General features: G+C 42.3%; 1 protein-coding gene across 1 annotated transcript in view; it reads left to right on the top strand.

Annotated features, from left to right (window-relative positions):
- Nucleotides 1–19,508, top strand: part of LOC145343667 (ethanolamine kinase 1-like) — a 270,810-nt gene that overhangs the window by 238,613 nt on the left and 12,689 nt on the right. The window contains exon 7 of the mRNA XM_080189833.1: nt 17,989–18,062. Within this exon, the coding sequence (XP_080045959.1) occupies nt 17,989–18,062 (74 nt within the window). The remainder of the gene's footprint in view (nt 1–17,988; nt 18,063–19,508) is intronic.

Here is a 19,508-nt window from a genome sequence, read left to right as displayed (position 1 = left end):
TTGCTGGCCAACATGCTAAGTGTTTGTTCATTATTATCCCACCATGTCATTTCAGGCTTTTTGAGTTTACAAAAGTAAATTTTTATTTTGTTTATAGTATTGGCTGTGACTCAGTGGTGACAGTTTCACTTCTGGGTCAGCAAGTTGTGCATTCAAATCCCACTCAGGACACTTGGACACAAAATCAAAGTTGACACTCTACAACACTGAGGGTTTGTTGCACTGTCAGTGATGCCACCGTTCTGATGAGGTACTCACTTCCCTGATAGGTGATGTACAAGATCCTATTGGACTATGTTGAAGAAGAGCTAGGGTATCTTTGCCAATGTTGGTCCCACAGCCAATTTCACTTAAATTATCTGGTCTTTATCCCAATGTTGCATGTAAGACCCTTTTTCGTACAGGTTAGTAGTTTCTTATATTACAACAGTATCTAGGCTTCACATAGGCTGTGATCGTATCAGCTTACTATGCCTGTCAATTAGTATGGTGACCGGGAACATAGTGTGAGAGGCTAAAACTCCAATTAATTTTGGGAGCAAATTGGATTGCTATCTTCCCAGCCCTCTTTTACTGGCATGAATGGCCACATGCCCAGAAAGGGCACAAAACTCATTAGCATCAGATTGCCAGGATTTCCGTGTAACTATCGAGTCTGGCAGGGCTGCTCCCAACCGGAAGCTTCATCCTGACGGGAATCACTACTGTCTGCAGCAGTGGAGACCAGGTGCTATGTCCACAACTGAGGGAATCAGAGGCCATTGAAGCTTCTGGGTAGTCTGGGGCATGGCCAGGCAGTGCCCGTCTCGCAGTGCCCACCTGGCAGTGCTCATCTAGCATCGTGGCAGTTCCTGGTTTTGCACTGTAAGTGTGCCAGGGTCCATGTCAAGGAATGAGGCCAGGTTAGGGTGGGGCCAGTGTGGGGTTGAGGCTGTGATGGGGGGATGCATGACAGGGGACTATGTAGGAGTGCTGGAATATTGCAGTGCTGAGTCCACTGAAGAGACTGGTGTGGAGGATCCATGTTTTCTTGCATAGGGCATGACCTTGTGTTGCCCAAGTTATGGCATGGCAGTATGATCGAGGCAAAAAATCAGAAATGTGCCCTGTTTTTCACCTTTCCCCAAGCATACCAGCATTGATTTGCTGACAAAATTGGCAATACATCCAAGAAAGGTGCAAAGCTGATTTAAATAAGGCTCTTTTACCTTTCAAGACTCTCCCCAGTGGAAATCACATGTCTCCACCAGCAGAGACCAGATGTTATGGCCTCGCCAGGCAGATGCCCCCCAGATGTTTGGGAGCAGGGCCAGACAGTGCCCATGGACAAGGCCAGCCTTGCAGTACCTGTCTGGCACCCTGGCACTGCCCACCGGGCACCTTAGCACTGCCCACCGGGCACCTTAGCACTGCCCACCAGGAACCGTAATTGTGCAGGGTCAATGCCAATGGGGTGTGCCCTGATTGAGGATGGAGCCTGTCGAGCTGTGACTGGGGGAGGAGGGAATGGGATCTCCACCGGGGTGGGAAGGAAAGAAGCAAATCTGCCAGGGCGCAGCAGGGGAGCATGGGAAGGGAGCTCTGACGGGGGCGGCAATCGAGGTGGAAGCAAGTGAACTCTGCAGAAGGGGTGGCGATCAAGGTGGGAGATAAGGAAAAGGGGAATCTGCCAGTGTTTGGCAGGGGGTGGGGGGAGGGAATGCTGCAGAAGGGGTGGCGACCAGGTTGGCAGGGAGGGAATTCTGCAGAGGGCACAACCCTGATGGGGGTAGTGCCCCAATGTCTGTGAGGGGGAGGTCCCAATGTCCATGGGGGAGGAGGGGATCCTGATTTCCATAGAGGAGGTGGGGGTGGCAGGAGATCACCGAGTTCACTGGGAATTCAAGGTGAGAATCATATCCTGGTATGAGGTAAGTGCCATGAGAATGCATTTTCAAACTCATCCAAAAAAACAAGTATGAAACTCTCCTGTTTTCACGCTCATTGGCACTTAGAATTTTTTTTGTAAGACCGTGTTCTTAGAATTGTTTTGGGAAAATTAGGCCCGTAGTAACTTCATTGGCTAAAAAATATTTTGGAATGTTCTGAAGGTCATGAAAGATGCTATATGAATAGAAATCTTTATTTTTTTCTCTGCATGTTGGGCAAGGACTTTAAATATTTTAAGTTGAAGATTTTGTAAATATTCAACACAAACGATATCTGATAATCTAAGCCATCTTCATCCTGTTCTTTTCATTAAGGACAGTGGTAACCATCATTTATGCTTTCCATCCAATCCAATGTGGGGCGGCACGGTGGAACAGTGGTTAGCATTGCTGCCTCGCAGCACCAGGGACCTGGGATCAAATCTGGCCTCAGATCACTGTCTGTGTGGAGGTTGCTTGCACGTTCTCCCCATGTCTGGGTGGGTTTACTCCCACTGTGCAAGAGATGTGCAGGCTAGGTTAATTGGCCATGCTAAATTGACCGTAGTGTCAGGGGATCAGACGGGGAAATATGTGGGGTTACGGAACTACAGCCTGGGTGGGATTGTGGTTGATGCCAACTCGATGGGCCAAATGGTCTCCTTCTGCACAGTATGGATTCTGTGATTCTTCTATGATTCTGTAGCCCAGCAGAATCACAGACCTAGACATGATCTATTCTGCTGCTGGCGATTACAGAAAATGGAATTAATGCCATTAACAGCAGATTGATAGATATCAGGCTCCCAGAATTATTTTATTTAAAAAAAAAACTAGTGAAAGCAGCCCTTACTGTGTCTTGGGTAAGTGCAGAACATACTGTCTGTGGGAGGATTTAAATACTTTGAACAGATTAACCTTTACTTAGTCTCTGGTGACAAGCCTGCAGCATGCCAAAAAAATGCAATTTTAAGTTCTTTATTTAGATACCCACACTGCGGAATTTGTTTGATCTGTGTCTCTGTTTTTGTAGCATGCAAAATATGTACCATTATAATTTGGCTGAAGCCTGTTTCGGGTAAAATATGGAAGATTCAGTGGTGTTAAGTATGTTTTCAGTTATAGTGTTGCTTGCCAGTTTATTCTCTTGTTCATTTTGGAGGTAAGATTCCTGTGGTCTCCTGTTAAGTACAATGGCAGCACGTGCAAAGCTGGCCACAACTCAGCACACAGGAACGTTCGTGATTGTGACCATTAGCTGGTGACACATTTCTTTTTTTTTGCCAGCCCAGCCCAGTGTGGAGAGTAAATGCAATGCTTGCATTGAGACAGAAAGCCAGGGCAACTTAACTCTGACAGAATTGGAAAATCATATTAGGCCAAGTCTGTGTATAAAGCAAAGAAGGACAATGCAAAGTACAATGATTGGAGAGGAGCAATTTAAAAAGCAAGTGCTGGTACTGCATAGCAAGTTACTCAGTGTTTGGAAAAAGAATGTTAATTTAATTCTTCGCATGTGGGAGTTTGGATGAATCATCCCACCCAAAACGCCAGCCAATCTTTTTTTTGTGATCATACTGTGCTATTGATATAATTGGGCTAGAATGTTACAGCCATTCATGCCAGCTTGGTTTTCCCATCCTGCTGCAGTGAATAGAGATTCGGCTGGATGCCAAATTTTCTGACCATGCTGCAGCCCTTTAATGTTTAAGGGGACTGTTTCATAATTCAGTTGTTACTGCAGGCAATCAGTATGTCTGGACAGAATACAGCTCACATGTTGGGAAAACAGAATGATTACTCATTTTAGCTATTAGTGATTATTTAGGAGAAGGTTAATGGACTTTTGTTTACAAAAGACAAGGTGCCCTGAGGTTTTTTTTTGATTAAAGGAATGGAGTATGGGTTCAGATATATAAGGTCATTTTATACTATGGTTAACAGGAGGGCTTTATGTAGCAGAGAAAGAAACAGCTTTCTGTTTCAGTTTCTGGCTGGGTCTGTTTAAAAACAGAAATCTACAAGTCCACAAACTTTGGTTTTCAAAGTAAACTTTGAAAACCAAATCCTCCTGAAAACCTAAAGTGTGTTAACCAAATTTATAGCAAGTATGACTATAAATTTGCTAACTGTATTTACAGTCGCATTTGAGTCTAAGGGGACTGTTGCTTATTTGGAACTAAAATAATGACAAGTTAGAAATTAGATTTGTTTCATTTTTTAACTATCGTTCAATTGTTAAAAGTTAAGTTGTTTCATTTTGTTAGAGTTATGTTTAAACTGTGTAATGAATAAAGCTTGTTTTGATAAAAGATCCCTGATTTGACAGCAGAATTACTCGACAAAGCATCCTTTCCTTACATTTATGTCAAAATAGAAAAATTGTTGGGGTCGAGTCTGTCTTCATATTATACATTGGGGTTCGGGTCTAGGACCCTAACATTTTAAGTCATTGATTGAAAGCATTTCCATCACTGTTATGTTTTTAAAGCACAAAATATACTCTGGTCTAAAACAGTAAAAACATAAGCTGCAAAATGTTCTGATTCAGACTGAACGTCAAAAATAACATAGAATCAAAGAATCCTTACAGTGCAGAAGGAGGCCATTTGGCCCATCGGGCCTGCGCCAACAACTATTCCACCCAGGCCTTATCCCCATAACCCTACATGTTTATTCTCCTAATCCCACTGACACTAAGGGGCAATTGAGCATGGCCAATTAACCGAACCCGCACATCTTTGGAGCACGGGAGGAAACCAGAGCACCCAGAGGAAACCCATGCAGACACAAGGAGAATGTGCAAACTCCACACTGACAATCACCGAAGGCTGGTTTTGAATGGGGTCCCTGATGCTGTGAGGCAGCAGTGCTAACCAGACAGGTCAGGCAAAAGCAAAACAGAGAGCAAGGGAAGTTCAGATTAAACTGCATTTATTTCAATGCAAGAGGCCTTACAGGCAAGGCAGATGAACTCAGGGCATGGATGGTTACGTGGGACTGGGATATTATAGCAATTACTGAAACATGGCTAAGGGATTGACAGGACTGGCAGCTCAATGTTCCAGGGTACAGATGCTATAGGAAAGATAGAACAGGAGGTAAGAGAGGAGGGGGAGTTGCACTTTTGATTAGGGAAAGCATCACAACCGTTCTGAGAGGGGATATATCAGAGGTTTGGTCACTGAGTCTATATGGGTAGAACTGAGAAACAAGAAGGGGAAAATCACTTTGATAGGGTTGTACTATAGGCCCCCAAATAGTCAGCGGGAAATTGAGGAGCAAATATATAAGGAGATTACAGATAGCTCCAAAAAAAAGGGTGGTAATAGTCAGAGATTTTAACTTTTCCAACATTGACTGGGGCAGCCATAGTATTAGAGGGTTGGATGGAGAGAAATTTGTTGAATGTATTTCGGAGAAATTTTTCATTCAGTATGTGGATGGCCTGATTCGAGAGGGGACAAAATTTGACCTCTTGGGAAATAAGGAAGGGCAGGTGACAGAATGTTAGTGAGGGATAACTTAGGATCAGGGACCATAATTCTATTGGTTTTAAGACAGCTATGGAGAATGATAGGTCTGGCCCAAAAGTTAAAATTCTAAATTGGGGAAAGGCCAATTCTGATGGTATCAGGCAGGAACTTTTAAAAGTTAATTGGGGCAGTCTGTGGGAAAGCAAAGGGATGTCTGGTAAGTGGCGCACTTTCAAAAGTGTGTTAACCAGGATTCAGGGTAAACACATTCCTCTTAGAGTGAAGGGCAAGGGTGGCAGAAATAGGAAACCCTGGATGAGTTGGGATATTGAGGCCCTGGTCAAAAAGACAAAAGAGACACATGACATGCATAGGCAGCTGGGATCAAATGAATGAGTATAGCGGGTGTAAGAATAGAGTTAAGAGAGAAATCAGGAGGACAAAAAGGAGACACGAAATTGTTTTGGCAGATAAGGCAAAGGAGAGTCCAAAGAGCTTCTACAAATACATAAAGGGCAAAAGAGTAACAAGGGAGAGAGATCAAAAAGGATCAATAAGGTCATCTACGTGCAGATTCACAAGAGATGGGTGAGATCCTGAATGAATATTTCTCATCAGTATTTACTGTTGAGAAAAGCATGGATGTTCGGGAAATTGGGGAAATAAATAGTGATGTATTGAGGAGTGTACATATTACAAAGAAGGAAGTATTGGAAGTCTTAAAGCGCATCAAGGTAGATAAATTCCCGGGCCGTGATGAAGTGTGTCCCAGGAGACACTGGGGAGACTAGGGAGAAAATTGTGGTCCCCTAGCCGAGATATTTGACTCATCGATAGTCGTGGTAAGGTGCCTGAAGATTGGAGAGTGGCAAACGTTGTGCCTTTGTTTAAAAAGGGCTGCAGAAAAAAGCCTGGGAACTGGGGGCCATGAGCCTCACAACTGTGGTGGGTAAATTGTTGGAAGGTATTTTGAGAGACAGGATCTATAGGCATTTAGGGACGCAAGGACTGATTAGGGACAGTCAGCTTGGCTTTGTGAGTGGAAAGTCACGTCTCGCAAATTTGATTAATTTTCTTTGAAGGGGTAACCAAAAAGGTAGATGAATGTCGTGCAGCTGATGTTGTCTACATGGACTTTAACAAGGCCTTTGACAAGGTACTGCATGGTAGGTTGTTGCATAAAGTTAAATGTCACAGGATCCAGGGTGAGATATCTAAATGGATACAAAATTGGCTTCTTGACAGAAGCCAGAGGGTGATTGTAGAGAGTTGTTTTTCAAACTGGAGCCTGTGACTAGCGGTGTACCTCAGGGATCAGTGCTGGGCCCACTGTTATTTGTCATTTATATTAATAATTTGGATGAGATTATAGGAGGCATGGTTAGTATGTTTGCAGATGACACTGTGATTGCTGGCACAGTGGATAGTGAAGAAAGTTATCTCCATTTGCAAAGGGATCTTGATTAATTGGGCCAGTGGGCTGACGAATGGCAGATGTAGTTTAATGCAAGGTGATGCATTTTGGTAGATTGAACCAGGGCAGGACTTACTCAGTTAATGGTAGGGCATTTGGGAGAGTTACAGAACAAAGAGATCTAGGGGTACATGTTCATAGCTCCTTGAAAGTGGACTCACAGGTGGATAGAGTGGTGAAGAAGGCATTCGGCATGCTTGGTTTCATTGGTCAGAACGTTGAATACAGGAGTTGGCACATCTTGTTGAAGTTGTACAAGACATTGTTAAGGCCACACTTGGAATACTGTGTGTAATTCTGGTCACCCTGTTATAGAAAGGAAATTATTAAACTAGAAAGAATGCAGAAAAGATTTACTAGGATGCTACTGGGACTTGATGGATTGAGTTATAAGGAGAGGCTGGATAGTCTGGGACTTTTTTCTCTGGAGCGTAGGAGGCTGAGGGGTGACCTTATAGAGGTCTATAAAATAATGAGGGGCATTCATCAGCTAAATAGTCAATATCTTTTCCCAAAGGTAAGGGAGTCTAAAACTAGACGGCATAGGTTTAAGGTGAGAGGGGAGAGATACAAAAGTGTCCAGAGGGGCAATTTTTTTACACAGAGGGTAGTGAGTGTCTGGAACAAGCTGCCAGAGGTAATAGGGGAGAGGCGGGTACAATTTTGTTTTTTAAAAAGCATTTAGATAGTTATATGGGTACGATGGGTATAGAGGGATAGGGGCCAAATGCGGGCAATTGGGATTAGCTTCGGGGTTTTAAAAAAAGGGTGGCATAGACAAGTTGGGCCGAAGGACCTGTTTCCATGCTGTAAACCTCTATGACTCTATGATTCTATGGCTTTATAACCATTGTGCCATTTGTGCTGCCCTGAAAACCATGATGAAGTGGAGGTTGGGAGTCAATTTAATTTGAGGCTGCCGCACTATTAATTCTTAAGCTGCCGATTATCAAAGCTAGGTCTTTGAAAATTATTTTCAAGGAAAACATCTTCCTTCGGAGCCAAGAGGAGATGGAATTGTTCCCAATGCGAAACATACTTGATATCCACAATAGCTTTCTGCCATGCGGATGGAAGGCCTCTGATGGTAGAATCAGCACTGTGACCGAGCAGACAATTTCTAGCAGTCATTCATGCTTTTGCACCAGTCACCCTGTCTTCCTGCTTTGAGTCAATAAATGCATCCTGACTCTTTTCTACCATTTCATAGTGTTTACATATTATTATGAGTCAGGATTGAAACTTCAAAGTAGTTTACGGAGACCATCCAAAGTATAAGTTTTACATCTTGAATTTGACTAGGGTGAGAATGATATATTTCACCTCAGGTATGATTCAACAACTAGGAAGCTTTTATCAAACAAAGTTTATTCAAGAATATAGTTAACATGTATAGAAACATGTATTCACAGGTTTTAAGTCGGTCCGCCTTGTTGTCCAACGAGGGGCATACACGCGATGGGTCGTACTAGGGCTGCTCTTGGATGTTCGAGAATAGCCTAGTACTTCATGTCATTAGTGTACACTTAAACTGGACTAGATGCTGGGCAACACGACAGCTCAGTGACTATCACTGTTTGCTGTGCAGACACATGGATTTGGGCCAGTGTCTGTGGGAGTTTGCACATTCTCCCCGTGCTTGCGTGGGTTTTCTCCGGGTGCTCCGGTTTCCTCCCACACCCCAAAGATGTGCTATTAGGCTGATTGGAGGTAATAAACTGTTCCTAAATTAGTTTCCCTCAATGTTGAATGCCATAAGCATAGATAAGGGTCATGGGTGGAGGGGGGTACTGGTAATGTTAAAATGGCGGCGCGGGCTCGTTGGACCGAAGGGCCTGTTTCCCGGGCTGTTTTAGTTCTTTGTTCTTTGAAAGAAAATTGATAGTACCTTTTATCAATTACAAACAAAAAAACAGAAAGAAAATAATCATAATAATTATTATCCCTTAAATGAATAATAAAGCTGTTCCAACAAACCAAAACCTTTCATAGACAAAACCCTTGTCACAGGCTTAACACAGCATAGATTAAAATCTTACTTGGAATTGAGTTTCTTTGGAGCCTGCACTTCCTGTCCAGAAAGCAAAATGTTGCCTTGAGATAACCAGCAGAATTTCCAAATAGAACAGGGAGAAAGAGAGAGAGAGACTTGAGCTTCTTTCTTGCTTGAGGCCCCTGCTGAAACTAAAAAAAATCTAAACTGCGGGCTCAGAACTCTCAGAACTGAAACCTTAAACTCCCTAGAAAGAAAAAAAACTGCAAAAATACATGGCATTTTCTCCTAACAATGCAGGAGCTTATCTCAGAGTAAACAGTAACAATCCCATTTACCACTTAGGGTAGCAATAAAAGGACAATTCCAGTTAAGTCAGCAACAATATCATCACTAAAGTATGTGCTCAGAAAACACTGAAACTGAGAGCTGCAGAAATCATGATTTAAGAACAGAACCTTTCTTAAAGGGACACTGATGGCACAATATTGATGGATTGGCCAATTAACACCACCCCACCCACCCAATTGATACTCCTGTGCTACAGAGAGAAAAGCTGAACTTTGCTACATTCAACATTTATGTTTATAGTTAAAAATTATTTAAACATGACATTTTTCAAGCATTAGTATGCTCACAATAGTGAAAATTATGGGATGGTCTTTATTCTACGTTAAACTATAAACCAGATCTCAATATCTGGTGTGTGTTCTTGCTAATGATATGCTGATGCATTCAAATTAGATTCCCACCCTTCCCTAGCCTGTTCTACATCAGTCCGTCGGCAAGGCTGATTCAAAGTTGGAAAACGCAAACTCGCCGGCAAGAATTACGTCTTTCTGAACTCTCCATGTCCCGTACCTCCATCCCCATGGATGGACAGAGTGGGCTCAAGATCCCATACATTGATTCTGTGTCCATGGAACATGAGTCAGGATTTTATGGCCTTGCTCGTCCCAAAACCGTAAAATCCTGCCCAAGATCAGTGGATCTTTTCATTGTCCGCCCCTCACCAGTTCCAATTCCCCTGGCAAGCAGGAGGGTAAAATTTCGGCCTCGGAGTCTATTCAATGTTAGTGCTGGGAGAAAAGAACAGACATTCCAATGTAAGAACATCAAAAAACACAGCCATTCAACCCACCAAACCTCCTCCTTTCAGAGACCACTTTCACTTCTTTTTGGGATTCGATCTCCACCTATTTGCTTTCTAAAGGAATGACTCCGCGACTGATCCAGTGATGCCCCTGAACACCCAATTACTTTAACCTCACCGCCACTCATCTCTGACTGTTGTATTCTGGAGCACACGCCCTCCTCCTGTCCCATGGAGTACTCTGTCATTTCGGCCTTTCCCAATGGTGATAGCCACCAATCTTAACCCATTTATCATTATTTTGTAAAAGATTTAATTATCTTAGCCTGTGCAGCTTTTGCCAATGGGTGAGTCACTTTGATTTAAGTACACTGCAGTTCTATAGTTTAAGTTCAGCATTTCCTGCAATGAAAATGAACCCAATAAGTGATGCCCAAAACATGTTTTCAAACAGCATCATTGTGTTTAGAATATCTGGAAGTTTGGTTCTGAAGGAATGCTCTTTTAAAATTTATCACTTTGGAACCCAATTAAACTTCTTTGATCTTACGTTTGCATCTGTTCAGAGAAATATCTATTGAGCATAAGAGTGAGAAAGATCAAGTTGTTTATGCGCTACAGAGTCAGTATTTAGAATATAACATTCCTGTTGGTGAAATAGCCTCAACCACAAGGCAAACTGGCTGGAACGGAAACATTTTCCAAAGTGTTGCACATGGAGAGTTGAAAATGCTATATAGTTGGTATTACCTTTTTCACAACAAAGGAAACGCACAGTGTATTAAATGGATGACACATTCTGTATGGTGAGGGTAAGGAAGTGAAACAGCTGGGTGCCATTATTCAAACAAAGTAAATCTTCTGATCCATCTTAGCACTGCTACATCCGGTGCTGAACAGGCAGAAAACTGCACGCTTACCTGGATACATGTGAAAAGGCCAGACATTTATTCCACATTGTAGTAGAACTCTCTCAACACAGGATCAGCACAGAGAGCAGCCGAACCATTCAGCAGAGAAAGCATGCTGTCTTTGGATGGCACTAGCTAGTGTCAGATAAGTTTAAATTAATGAATGGATCATGGATAAAGAAGTTACTGGGTAGAGTGAGTCAGATAAGTAGGTAAGTGTATAGGATAGCGGATAGGTGAGGTTGAAGGATGGAAGGTGCATAAGATGGTCAGAGGAGTGGTGGCATTGACACGGGACCGGTAATTTAGCCCGGAAGAATGCTTTGGGGTCTGGATTCAAATTCCACCACGACTGAAGGTGCAATTTGAATTTACTCTCAGAGACTTCTTGCTCATAGAATTATACAATGTAGAAGGAGGCCATTCGACCCATCGAGTCTGCACCAACCACAATCCCGCCCTGGCTCTATCCCCATAATTCCATGCATTTTCCCATGCTAGTCCCCCCAGCACTAAGGGGCAATTTAGCCTGGCCAATCCACCTAACCCACACATCTTTGGATTGTGGGAAGAAACCGAAACACCCGGAGGAAACCCAGGCAGCCACAGAGACCATGTGCAAACTCCTAAAATTTAATGAAATGAATTCAATCAAATCAAAGTTGAATGATGATCATGAAGCCATTGTCAATTGTAAAAACACATCTGGTTCACTAATGTCCTTCAGGGAAGGAAATCCTGATCTGACTGTGTGAGCCACTATGTCCTTGACCTTAAAACATCCTCTGAACTGGCCTTGCTGAGATCAAAGGTAATTAGAGATGGACAATAAATGCAGGCCCAACCAGTGATATGCACATTGAGCTGAATCAGTGGGAGAGTGGGCTAGTCATGAGGGCCAATTCAGGGATAATTGGATGGTCTGGTTGGGGGGTTGTCAGTTTGGACCAGTTTGGAAAGGGTAGTTGGGGAGTCAGGCACTAGTTGTGGTGTGAATTGAGTGGGGGGGGTGGGGGGGGGAGATGGTTTGTTGTTAAGATCGCAGCTAATGTTAAATGCTACACTATTCCAAATCCTAAAAATGAGAAGCTTGAAATGTCTGCTCCCAAATGTATTTTGCAATTTTGTATAATGTGATGAAATATGTAATCACCAGTGAGCCATGTCCTAGACACTTCTGTGGTGATTTTAAACAAAATAAATGCTTAATAAACAGTAAAAGACATATGAAGAAAGTTAATTAGAAATACACTTCACCACAATCATGGCCATACACAACATTGTTAAAATTGTCCAGTTTCAAATCCTTCTATTTTTCTCATCCCAGAGTTAAATCTTCCCAAATGACATTCCATAGGTTTTAAAATGATAAGTGGATCAAGCAATAGTTACCATACTAGGCACTTATATCTTTTGGGGTTGCTTCCGACTTAGCATAAAGACAACTGGCTCCTCAAATAGGTTTTCTCCAGGCGCAGCTTGTTGGGAATGGACAAGCTTGCTACTGTGGGTTGTGGTCTCATAACAGTTCCCTTGCATAGGGTGAACGTGCCTCTGATATACTAGACAGAATTCTCCAGCCCTGCCCACTGGTGGGATCTTCCAGTCCTACCGAAGGTGTCATCCTGCACTCCCCCCACCCCCCAGGGCAAGTTCCTTTGTGATGGGATGAGTGAGCCACACAAAATGCCGAGACTTCGGCAGAACTGGAAGACCCCATTGATGGCCAATGGTGAGCTGCCTCTGCCACTGTAAAATACATTGTGGGGGGGGGAGGAGGGGAAACAGAAGACCCAGCCCATTGTTTTTCACTTTGATCTTCCCTGATGTGGATGAAGTCACCCTTAATTACTTTATTGCGTGAAGTCACCCTTTCGAATGTAAGTGTGAAATTCACCTGCATCTTCTCTTTTGAACTTTTGCCACCCTTACTTTAACTTTTGACTCTCTATTCTCCATTGTTGCCAACTTGTCTGAGGTACCCATTTGTTTATAGTGTTGCTAGGTTAATCAGCAGATCAAAGCTCTCATTCCACTATCCCAGCCAATCTGTATTTACTACAATTTCCATTTTAAAGTAGTTTGTTTTCCCTGCAACCACAAGAACACATTCCCAATTACTGGATTCCTTGCATTATTTTCTATTTTATCGCAATTTCCTAACACGGGTGTCAGTGGGTCAGTGTGGATGATTGGGGTCAGTTGTATCATTACTCAAGAGCAAGACTAGGAATTTTCCATCTAATATTTCCAGGATATCTATCCAGGTGAGCGCCGCAAGACTGTCTGAAGTGCCTGACTCTAACTCAGCATTAGAGACTATTTCAGTGTGGTCCCCAAGGAGCAAGGCAATTGTCCGTCTGAAGTTCAACCTTCCCGGGTAATTCTCACAGGGTGCTGCATTTATCGGGCTCCACAGTGCTCCCTCTCATTTAAATCAGGAAGATCAGCTTCCAGATTCTCAGAGAGAGCCCTCACTCAGTTTCTGGATGCCACTGAGGAGAGAGGGGATGGGATATGATGGGAGGGGGGCGGTGGCAGAGATGTTATACAGCTGTCGGATAACATGATGGTTCTAGAGAGCGAAACAAGAAATCATGAAGGCATCCCTGGTCCTCCTGATCATGTAAACCCTAACCCCCTCCTCTGGCTCCTCTTCGGCCTCTCCCTCCACTCCCCCTTGCATTTCCTCCTCATCAGAAGAGATGTTATGCTCCTCCTGGTCTTCTTCATTGGGGACTTCACTGCACTTCTGCGCTAAGTTATGTAGGGAACAGCAGGCCACCATGACATGGGAGACCCTCTGGGGACTGCACCCACCGTACCTAACAAAGCAGCGGAATTGCATCTTCAGCAGCTTAATGCATTGCTGAATTATAGTCCGGGTGGCACAGTGTGCCTCATTGTACCGGGTCTCTGCCTCAGTGTCACGTCTCCACACAGTCTTGATCAGCCTCGACCTCAGCAGGCATCCCTTGTCCCCAACGAGCCATCCCTGCAAGCTGGGGTGATCCAGGGGTTTGAGATTACTCAAGGGCTAAACTATCATGCATACCCCGCGGAAAATTTATGTACACATGCATGAGTCTAATCTGGTGGTCACACACAAGTTGGACATTAAGGGAGAGGAACACCTTCCAATTAGTCTATGGGACTCCCTGATGCCATGGGACGTGTACAGCCACATGAATGCTATTGATGACCCACCTCACCCGTGGCAGACCTGCAATGGAAACATGTCCCTCAGCCCTCTCATCCTGATAGGCTTGGCCTAGATCCAAATTAATGTAGTCCGATACCCTGACATTGAGTGCTTTTGTGGATGGATGACTGCAACATGCCACAAAAGTCACCCATTGAGCCCTTGGAAAGATCCCATGGTATAAAGGTTAAGGGCTGCTGCAACCTTCTCCAGCACAATCCTGCTACAGTAAGATGCGGAAGCTGAGCCAAGTCTGCGTTAGAATAGTCAAGTCTTTGGTAAGTGAGGGCATGCATGAGGATTTCAGCAGTAGTTGATCTGACACAGGGCAAAGTCAAACAACATCACAGAGGTGAAAATAGATGGTCTAGAGATGTCACAGGCATTTGTTTGGATGGACATCTAAAAGTCAAATATAACAACAAGGTTTCCAACCAACCTTATCTCAAACTGTTGCCAAGGAGAGGGGGAGCTTTTGGTGCATCTGTTTCATTCATGAATGTCCCTACCAGCATACTTATCAACTGAGCTTTCAGAGAATATCAACAGGCGTTTTAAAAACAAAATCGTTACCTTTCCAGCAATGACATTGGGAAGTTACTGTTCACTATTAGAGGGAGAGTGCATGTCAACACTCGCAACATTTCCTCATGCAGTTTCATTTTAATGTCCTTTTACATCCTCTCCCCCCCTTGAAAAATGGAAGCCTCCTTCTTTGACCAAGTTTTTGTCTGTCTGTCCTACTGCCATTTCATGTGACTTAATGTCACGTGTTGTTTGATACTGCTCTTGTGAAACACCTTAGGAATTTTTACAATGTTAAAGGCATGTATTTTATTTATATACATGCAATTTATTATTATTGTTGCTGCTAGGTCCTGGATAAGATGCGTATGCTCTAACTTGTAGATTTTATACATTTTAGCTCAAAATTGTTCTTAAGCCTCCTTTAACAAACTATAAGAAGTGTAAAAATATAAAGTCTTTTTCATTGTTTTGCTGAAGGGCAAATTTATAAAGCAATCTGGGAGTGCTTCAATCATAGATCAATTTTTCACAAAATATGAGTTTCAGTTCAAAAAGATGCATTAACCTTTAAAAAATGTTCTTACCGAGCTATTAATGACTCTGTCAAAGCTTTTGTCATCCGTCTTCAATGATTGAACTATGGTGTTTAACTGGAGTTAACTCATCTGGCCCCCTAAAACCTAACATTGGTCTTCCATTTTCATTGACTTGGAGCAGACACGATACTGAGGAGTAACAGGTCATTCTTATAGAATCTGATCCTTCTCATTCCATCTTTTCCAATTTCTTCACTTGTTAGTTGTGACATGGTGGTACAGCGGTGAGCACTGCAGCCTCACAGTGCTAGGGACCTGGGTTTGATTCCTGGTTTGGGTTACTGTCTGTGTGGAGTTTGCATGTTCTCCCTGTGTCTGCAAAGGGGTGCTCTGGTTTCCTCTCTCAGTCTGAATGATGTGCTGGTTAGGTGCATTGGCCATGCTAAATTCTCCCACAGTGTGCCCAAACAGGCTCCAGAGTGTGGCGAATACATGATTTTTCACAGTATCTTCATTGCAATGTTAATGTAAGCCTACTAAATAAATAAGATTAAACTTTAAATTATGTGTAGCCTTGCTCCACTACTGATTAACTTTTTTAGTCAGGGGGCGATTATGGTTCAGTTGGTCGAAGGCGTGCCTGCAAGCCGCAGATGTATGAATTCAAGCCCCATCTTGTTGACTGAAGTACAAAATCAAAGCTGACATTCCAGTACCGAGGGAGTGCTGAACTGCTGGAGGTGTTACTTTTTGGATGAGGTGTTAGACTGAAATTTTCTTTCAAATTTTCTTTCAAAAAAGAGCTGTGGAGTTTTCCAGGCCAGTGTCCATCCCACAATTAACTTCACAAAGATCAATTATCTGGCCATTGTTTGTTTGCTGTTTTTGGGAGCTCGTTGTGTGCAAATTGGCTGCATTAAAGTAGCGACCACACTTCAAAAGCATTTCATCGAGTAAAGCATTTTGGGATGAGTTGAGGTTGTAAAAGCTATTATATAAACAGGAGTTTTGTTATTTCATTCGTAGACATAAGCATCAATGGGGAGGCCAGTATTTGATGGCTGTTTTCCCTTCTCCTTTACTGTTACGACTTTTGTTTAAAGGCAGTTAAGAGTAAATTACATTGGCGTGGGACTGAAATCACACATAGGTCAGATCAGAGAAGAACAGTGGGTCTTCTTTCCGAAAGGGCATTCGTGATTCGGTAGGGCATTTATATCACTTGGGCGTTTGCGGTCACTTTTACTGATGTCAACCTTTAAAACCAAACTGAATTCATATTCTTAAATCACTGTGATGTATTTTGAGCTCACATTCCCTGGGTTTATTAATGCAGGCTTTTGGACTATTAGTCCAGTAATGTAATTATTACACTACTATACCTTGTCTTTCATTCCCTGCTTATGGATACCTCATTAGGAATTCTCTCAGTTTATGGTGGCCTCTTGCAATTGGTAAGATGTCTGCATCTGCAAACAAAAATAAGTAATTTGCTGTCATTGTCTCCATTCCTCATTGAGTGGGAATCATGTTTATTTACACATTTATTTTGTTAGCCTTTTGCATCAAATATGTTTGAGCCGGTAATGATCGCTCTACTCTTTCTGATAGCTAGACATATTGTTATTGCTTTAAGTAAGAAATAACGTTGTGGTGTGGAAAAAATAAAGGAAAAGTCATATTGTGACAATGGGTTTACTTTGACTTGATTTGATTCCTTATTGTCACATGTATTGGAACACAGTGAAAAGTATCGTTTCCTGCCACTGCACAGACAAAACATGCTTTTCATGGAGTACACTGGGGAGAAGAAAAGGATAGGGTGCAGAATACAAGATTGCATTGCCAATAGGGTGAATAGAAAGATCCGCTTCGTATATGGTAGGACCATTCAAAAGTCTGATGGCAATAAGAAAGAAGCTGTTCTTGAGGCAGTTGGTACATGGACATAGAAATATAGAAACATAAAAAGTAGAAGTAGAAGTAAGCCATTCAGCCCTTTGAGCCTACTCCACCTTTCATTATGATCATGGCTGATCATCAAATTCAATATCCTGAACCGCCCTTCTCCCCATATTCCTTTATCCCTTTAGCCCCAAGAGCTATATCTAATTTCTTCTTGAAATCAGACAACATTTTGGCCTCAACTACTACCACAGTGAATTTTACATATTCACCACTCTCTGGGTGAAGAAATTTTTCTTCACCTCAGTTCTAAATGGTTTACCCTCTTATCCTCAAACCATTTCCTCTAGTTCTGGACTCACCCAGCATTCTTTCTGAACCTACCCTGTTTAACCCTATTAGAATTTTATAAGTTTCTACGTGATCCCCTCTCACTCTTCTAAACTCCAGTGAGTATAATCCTAACCGACTTAGTGTCTCCTCGTATGGCAGACCTGCCATCCCAGGAATCAGCCTGGTAAACCTTCGCTGTACTACCTCTACGGCAAGAACATCTGCCCTCAGATAAGGACACCAAAACTGCACACAATACTCCAGGTCCGGCCTCACCAACGCCATATACAATTGTACTAAAACATCCCTATCCTTCAAATCACTCACTATGAAGGCCAACATGTCATTTGCCTTCTTTATTATAACTGTGTATTTAAGGTCAGGAAAGGAGACAGTAAATATTTTACCAAGTGAGGAGCTTAAACTTTTTCTAACATGGTATAAAAATATCCAATCGCTGTTGTTGCGTTTCAGTCGAGATCCCGAAGAGAAATGTTTTATTGTTGCAGTTTCTGATTTAAAGACATGGTTTAGTTTTAATTTTTTATGTACCTGTAGTGTAATGCTTCTCACCTTTGTTTCTTTATAAACATTTTTTTTGGTCTGAATTATTTTATTGTCTGTTTTTAGGCTTCACACTTTTCCTGGGGCCTCTGGGCAATTCTCCAGGCACGATATTCCACCATTGATTTTGATTTCCTGAGGTAAGTGGTCTGCTTTTTTTTTAGACAGAAGTGAAAGAAAATAAAATCTAGCCTGTGCCTGGCTCATTGTTGCTGACAATGTGAACTCTAATGCAATTGGAAGCAGCACGTCTAAATAGTCTGTCATGTTTTCTTTAATGTTTTGTAACCCACAGATGGGATTCATTTCCACCCTGCTTCAGAAATGTAAACGATAAAGCAGCATTAAAGCACTTTAAACTACTTGATGACATCTTGGTCACATTAATGAAAACTGGCATTTATACCGATTCGGACAAATCAATCAAAAGATCCAAATATCGTTGTGTGCTTCTCTCCCCACATCAAACCTCCTTCCTCGGAGCACCTCTGCAAACTTTTAAAAATGTAATTTGAATATTTCGGCGCCTTGATTAAGGCAACACAGAATAAGTTATCGTTTCAACTGGCCAAATCAATTTATTTTTGCAGTTCACCTCATGTTGTGTCCTGCTCGTAACTCATCCTTCTCTAACTTAACCTCTCAACGCACAGCTCGCTTCCAGTAGTTCTTTCCAGCTTTGGTGGTTACATTAATTGTTAATGACAAAGGCAACCTTCACTCTGTGTGGTTTCCTGCCCACATTTGGATCATTTACAGGGTCTTTTTCCTGATAGGAAATGCAATATGAGATGTGCGAAAACAGTGCGTATATTGTAGTTTAATTGGCTCTTACTGTCGCTCATCCAAGTTCGGCGCGTGTGCTGTAGGGTGTCTGTTCCACAACAGGAAAGAATAAACCCAGACTCAAATCATAGGAAATTCATCAAATATGGTTCTTGGAGTTCTGTCTTTCAAGCTCTGTTTCACTGCCATATGATCTCCATAAACCGAATTACTGTTGGCTTAGGTACAAGAATAAAGGCGCCTGGGGCTAGTTCATAATGAAATCCACATGCACGTGACAATAGAATGATCATGGGGGAGCATGGAAAATTCTCCATTGGATCACTTTATTTCTTTTATAAAAATAAACTTACTACACTTAAGGGAAGAACTGATAATTCACTTGTAGTTTGGATGCGTGTGTGCCAAGCCATTAATAACGACAGGGCTAAATGGGTACTTAGACTATCAGATATCTCAAACATTTTTATTGGATGAATATAGTGTATTGTCAAACCTACCCTGCAGTAAGTATACACATTTTATTAATGTTTCAGCTGTGTATAGCAAAAGATGCTGCAGAGTTTGACACTTGATTTGGCTACTGTAAAACTTTATGCGAAACTTTAAAGCATGTAAATGTTTTTACTATTTCCCTTTTGTTTTATCTTGTATGGTTCTCAATCCAACAATTCTTTTAAAAGTTTAGGTGCACCAGTGAAGTGGTACTTAAGCCAGAGGCATGAAATATGATTAGTAAGCGCACAAGTTCGAATGTAGTTTTCTCCCATTAATATAAAATGTGGCTGTGCCCCTCATAA

The sequence above is a fragment of the Carcharhinus amblyrhynchos genome, chromosome 6, assembly GCF_965287045.1.
Source record: "Carcharhinus amblyrhynchos chromosome 6, sCarAmb.v2.hapA, whole genome shotgun sequence".
In the NCBI taxonomy this organism is placed as follows: domain Eukaryota; kingdom Metazoa; phylum Chordata; class Chondrichthyes; order Carcharhiniformes; family Carcharhinidae; genus Carcharhinus; species Carcharhinus amblyrhynchos.
This window is presented reverse-complemented; position numbering and strand designations above follow the sequence as displayed.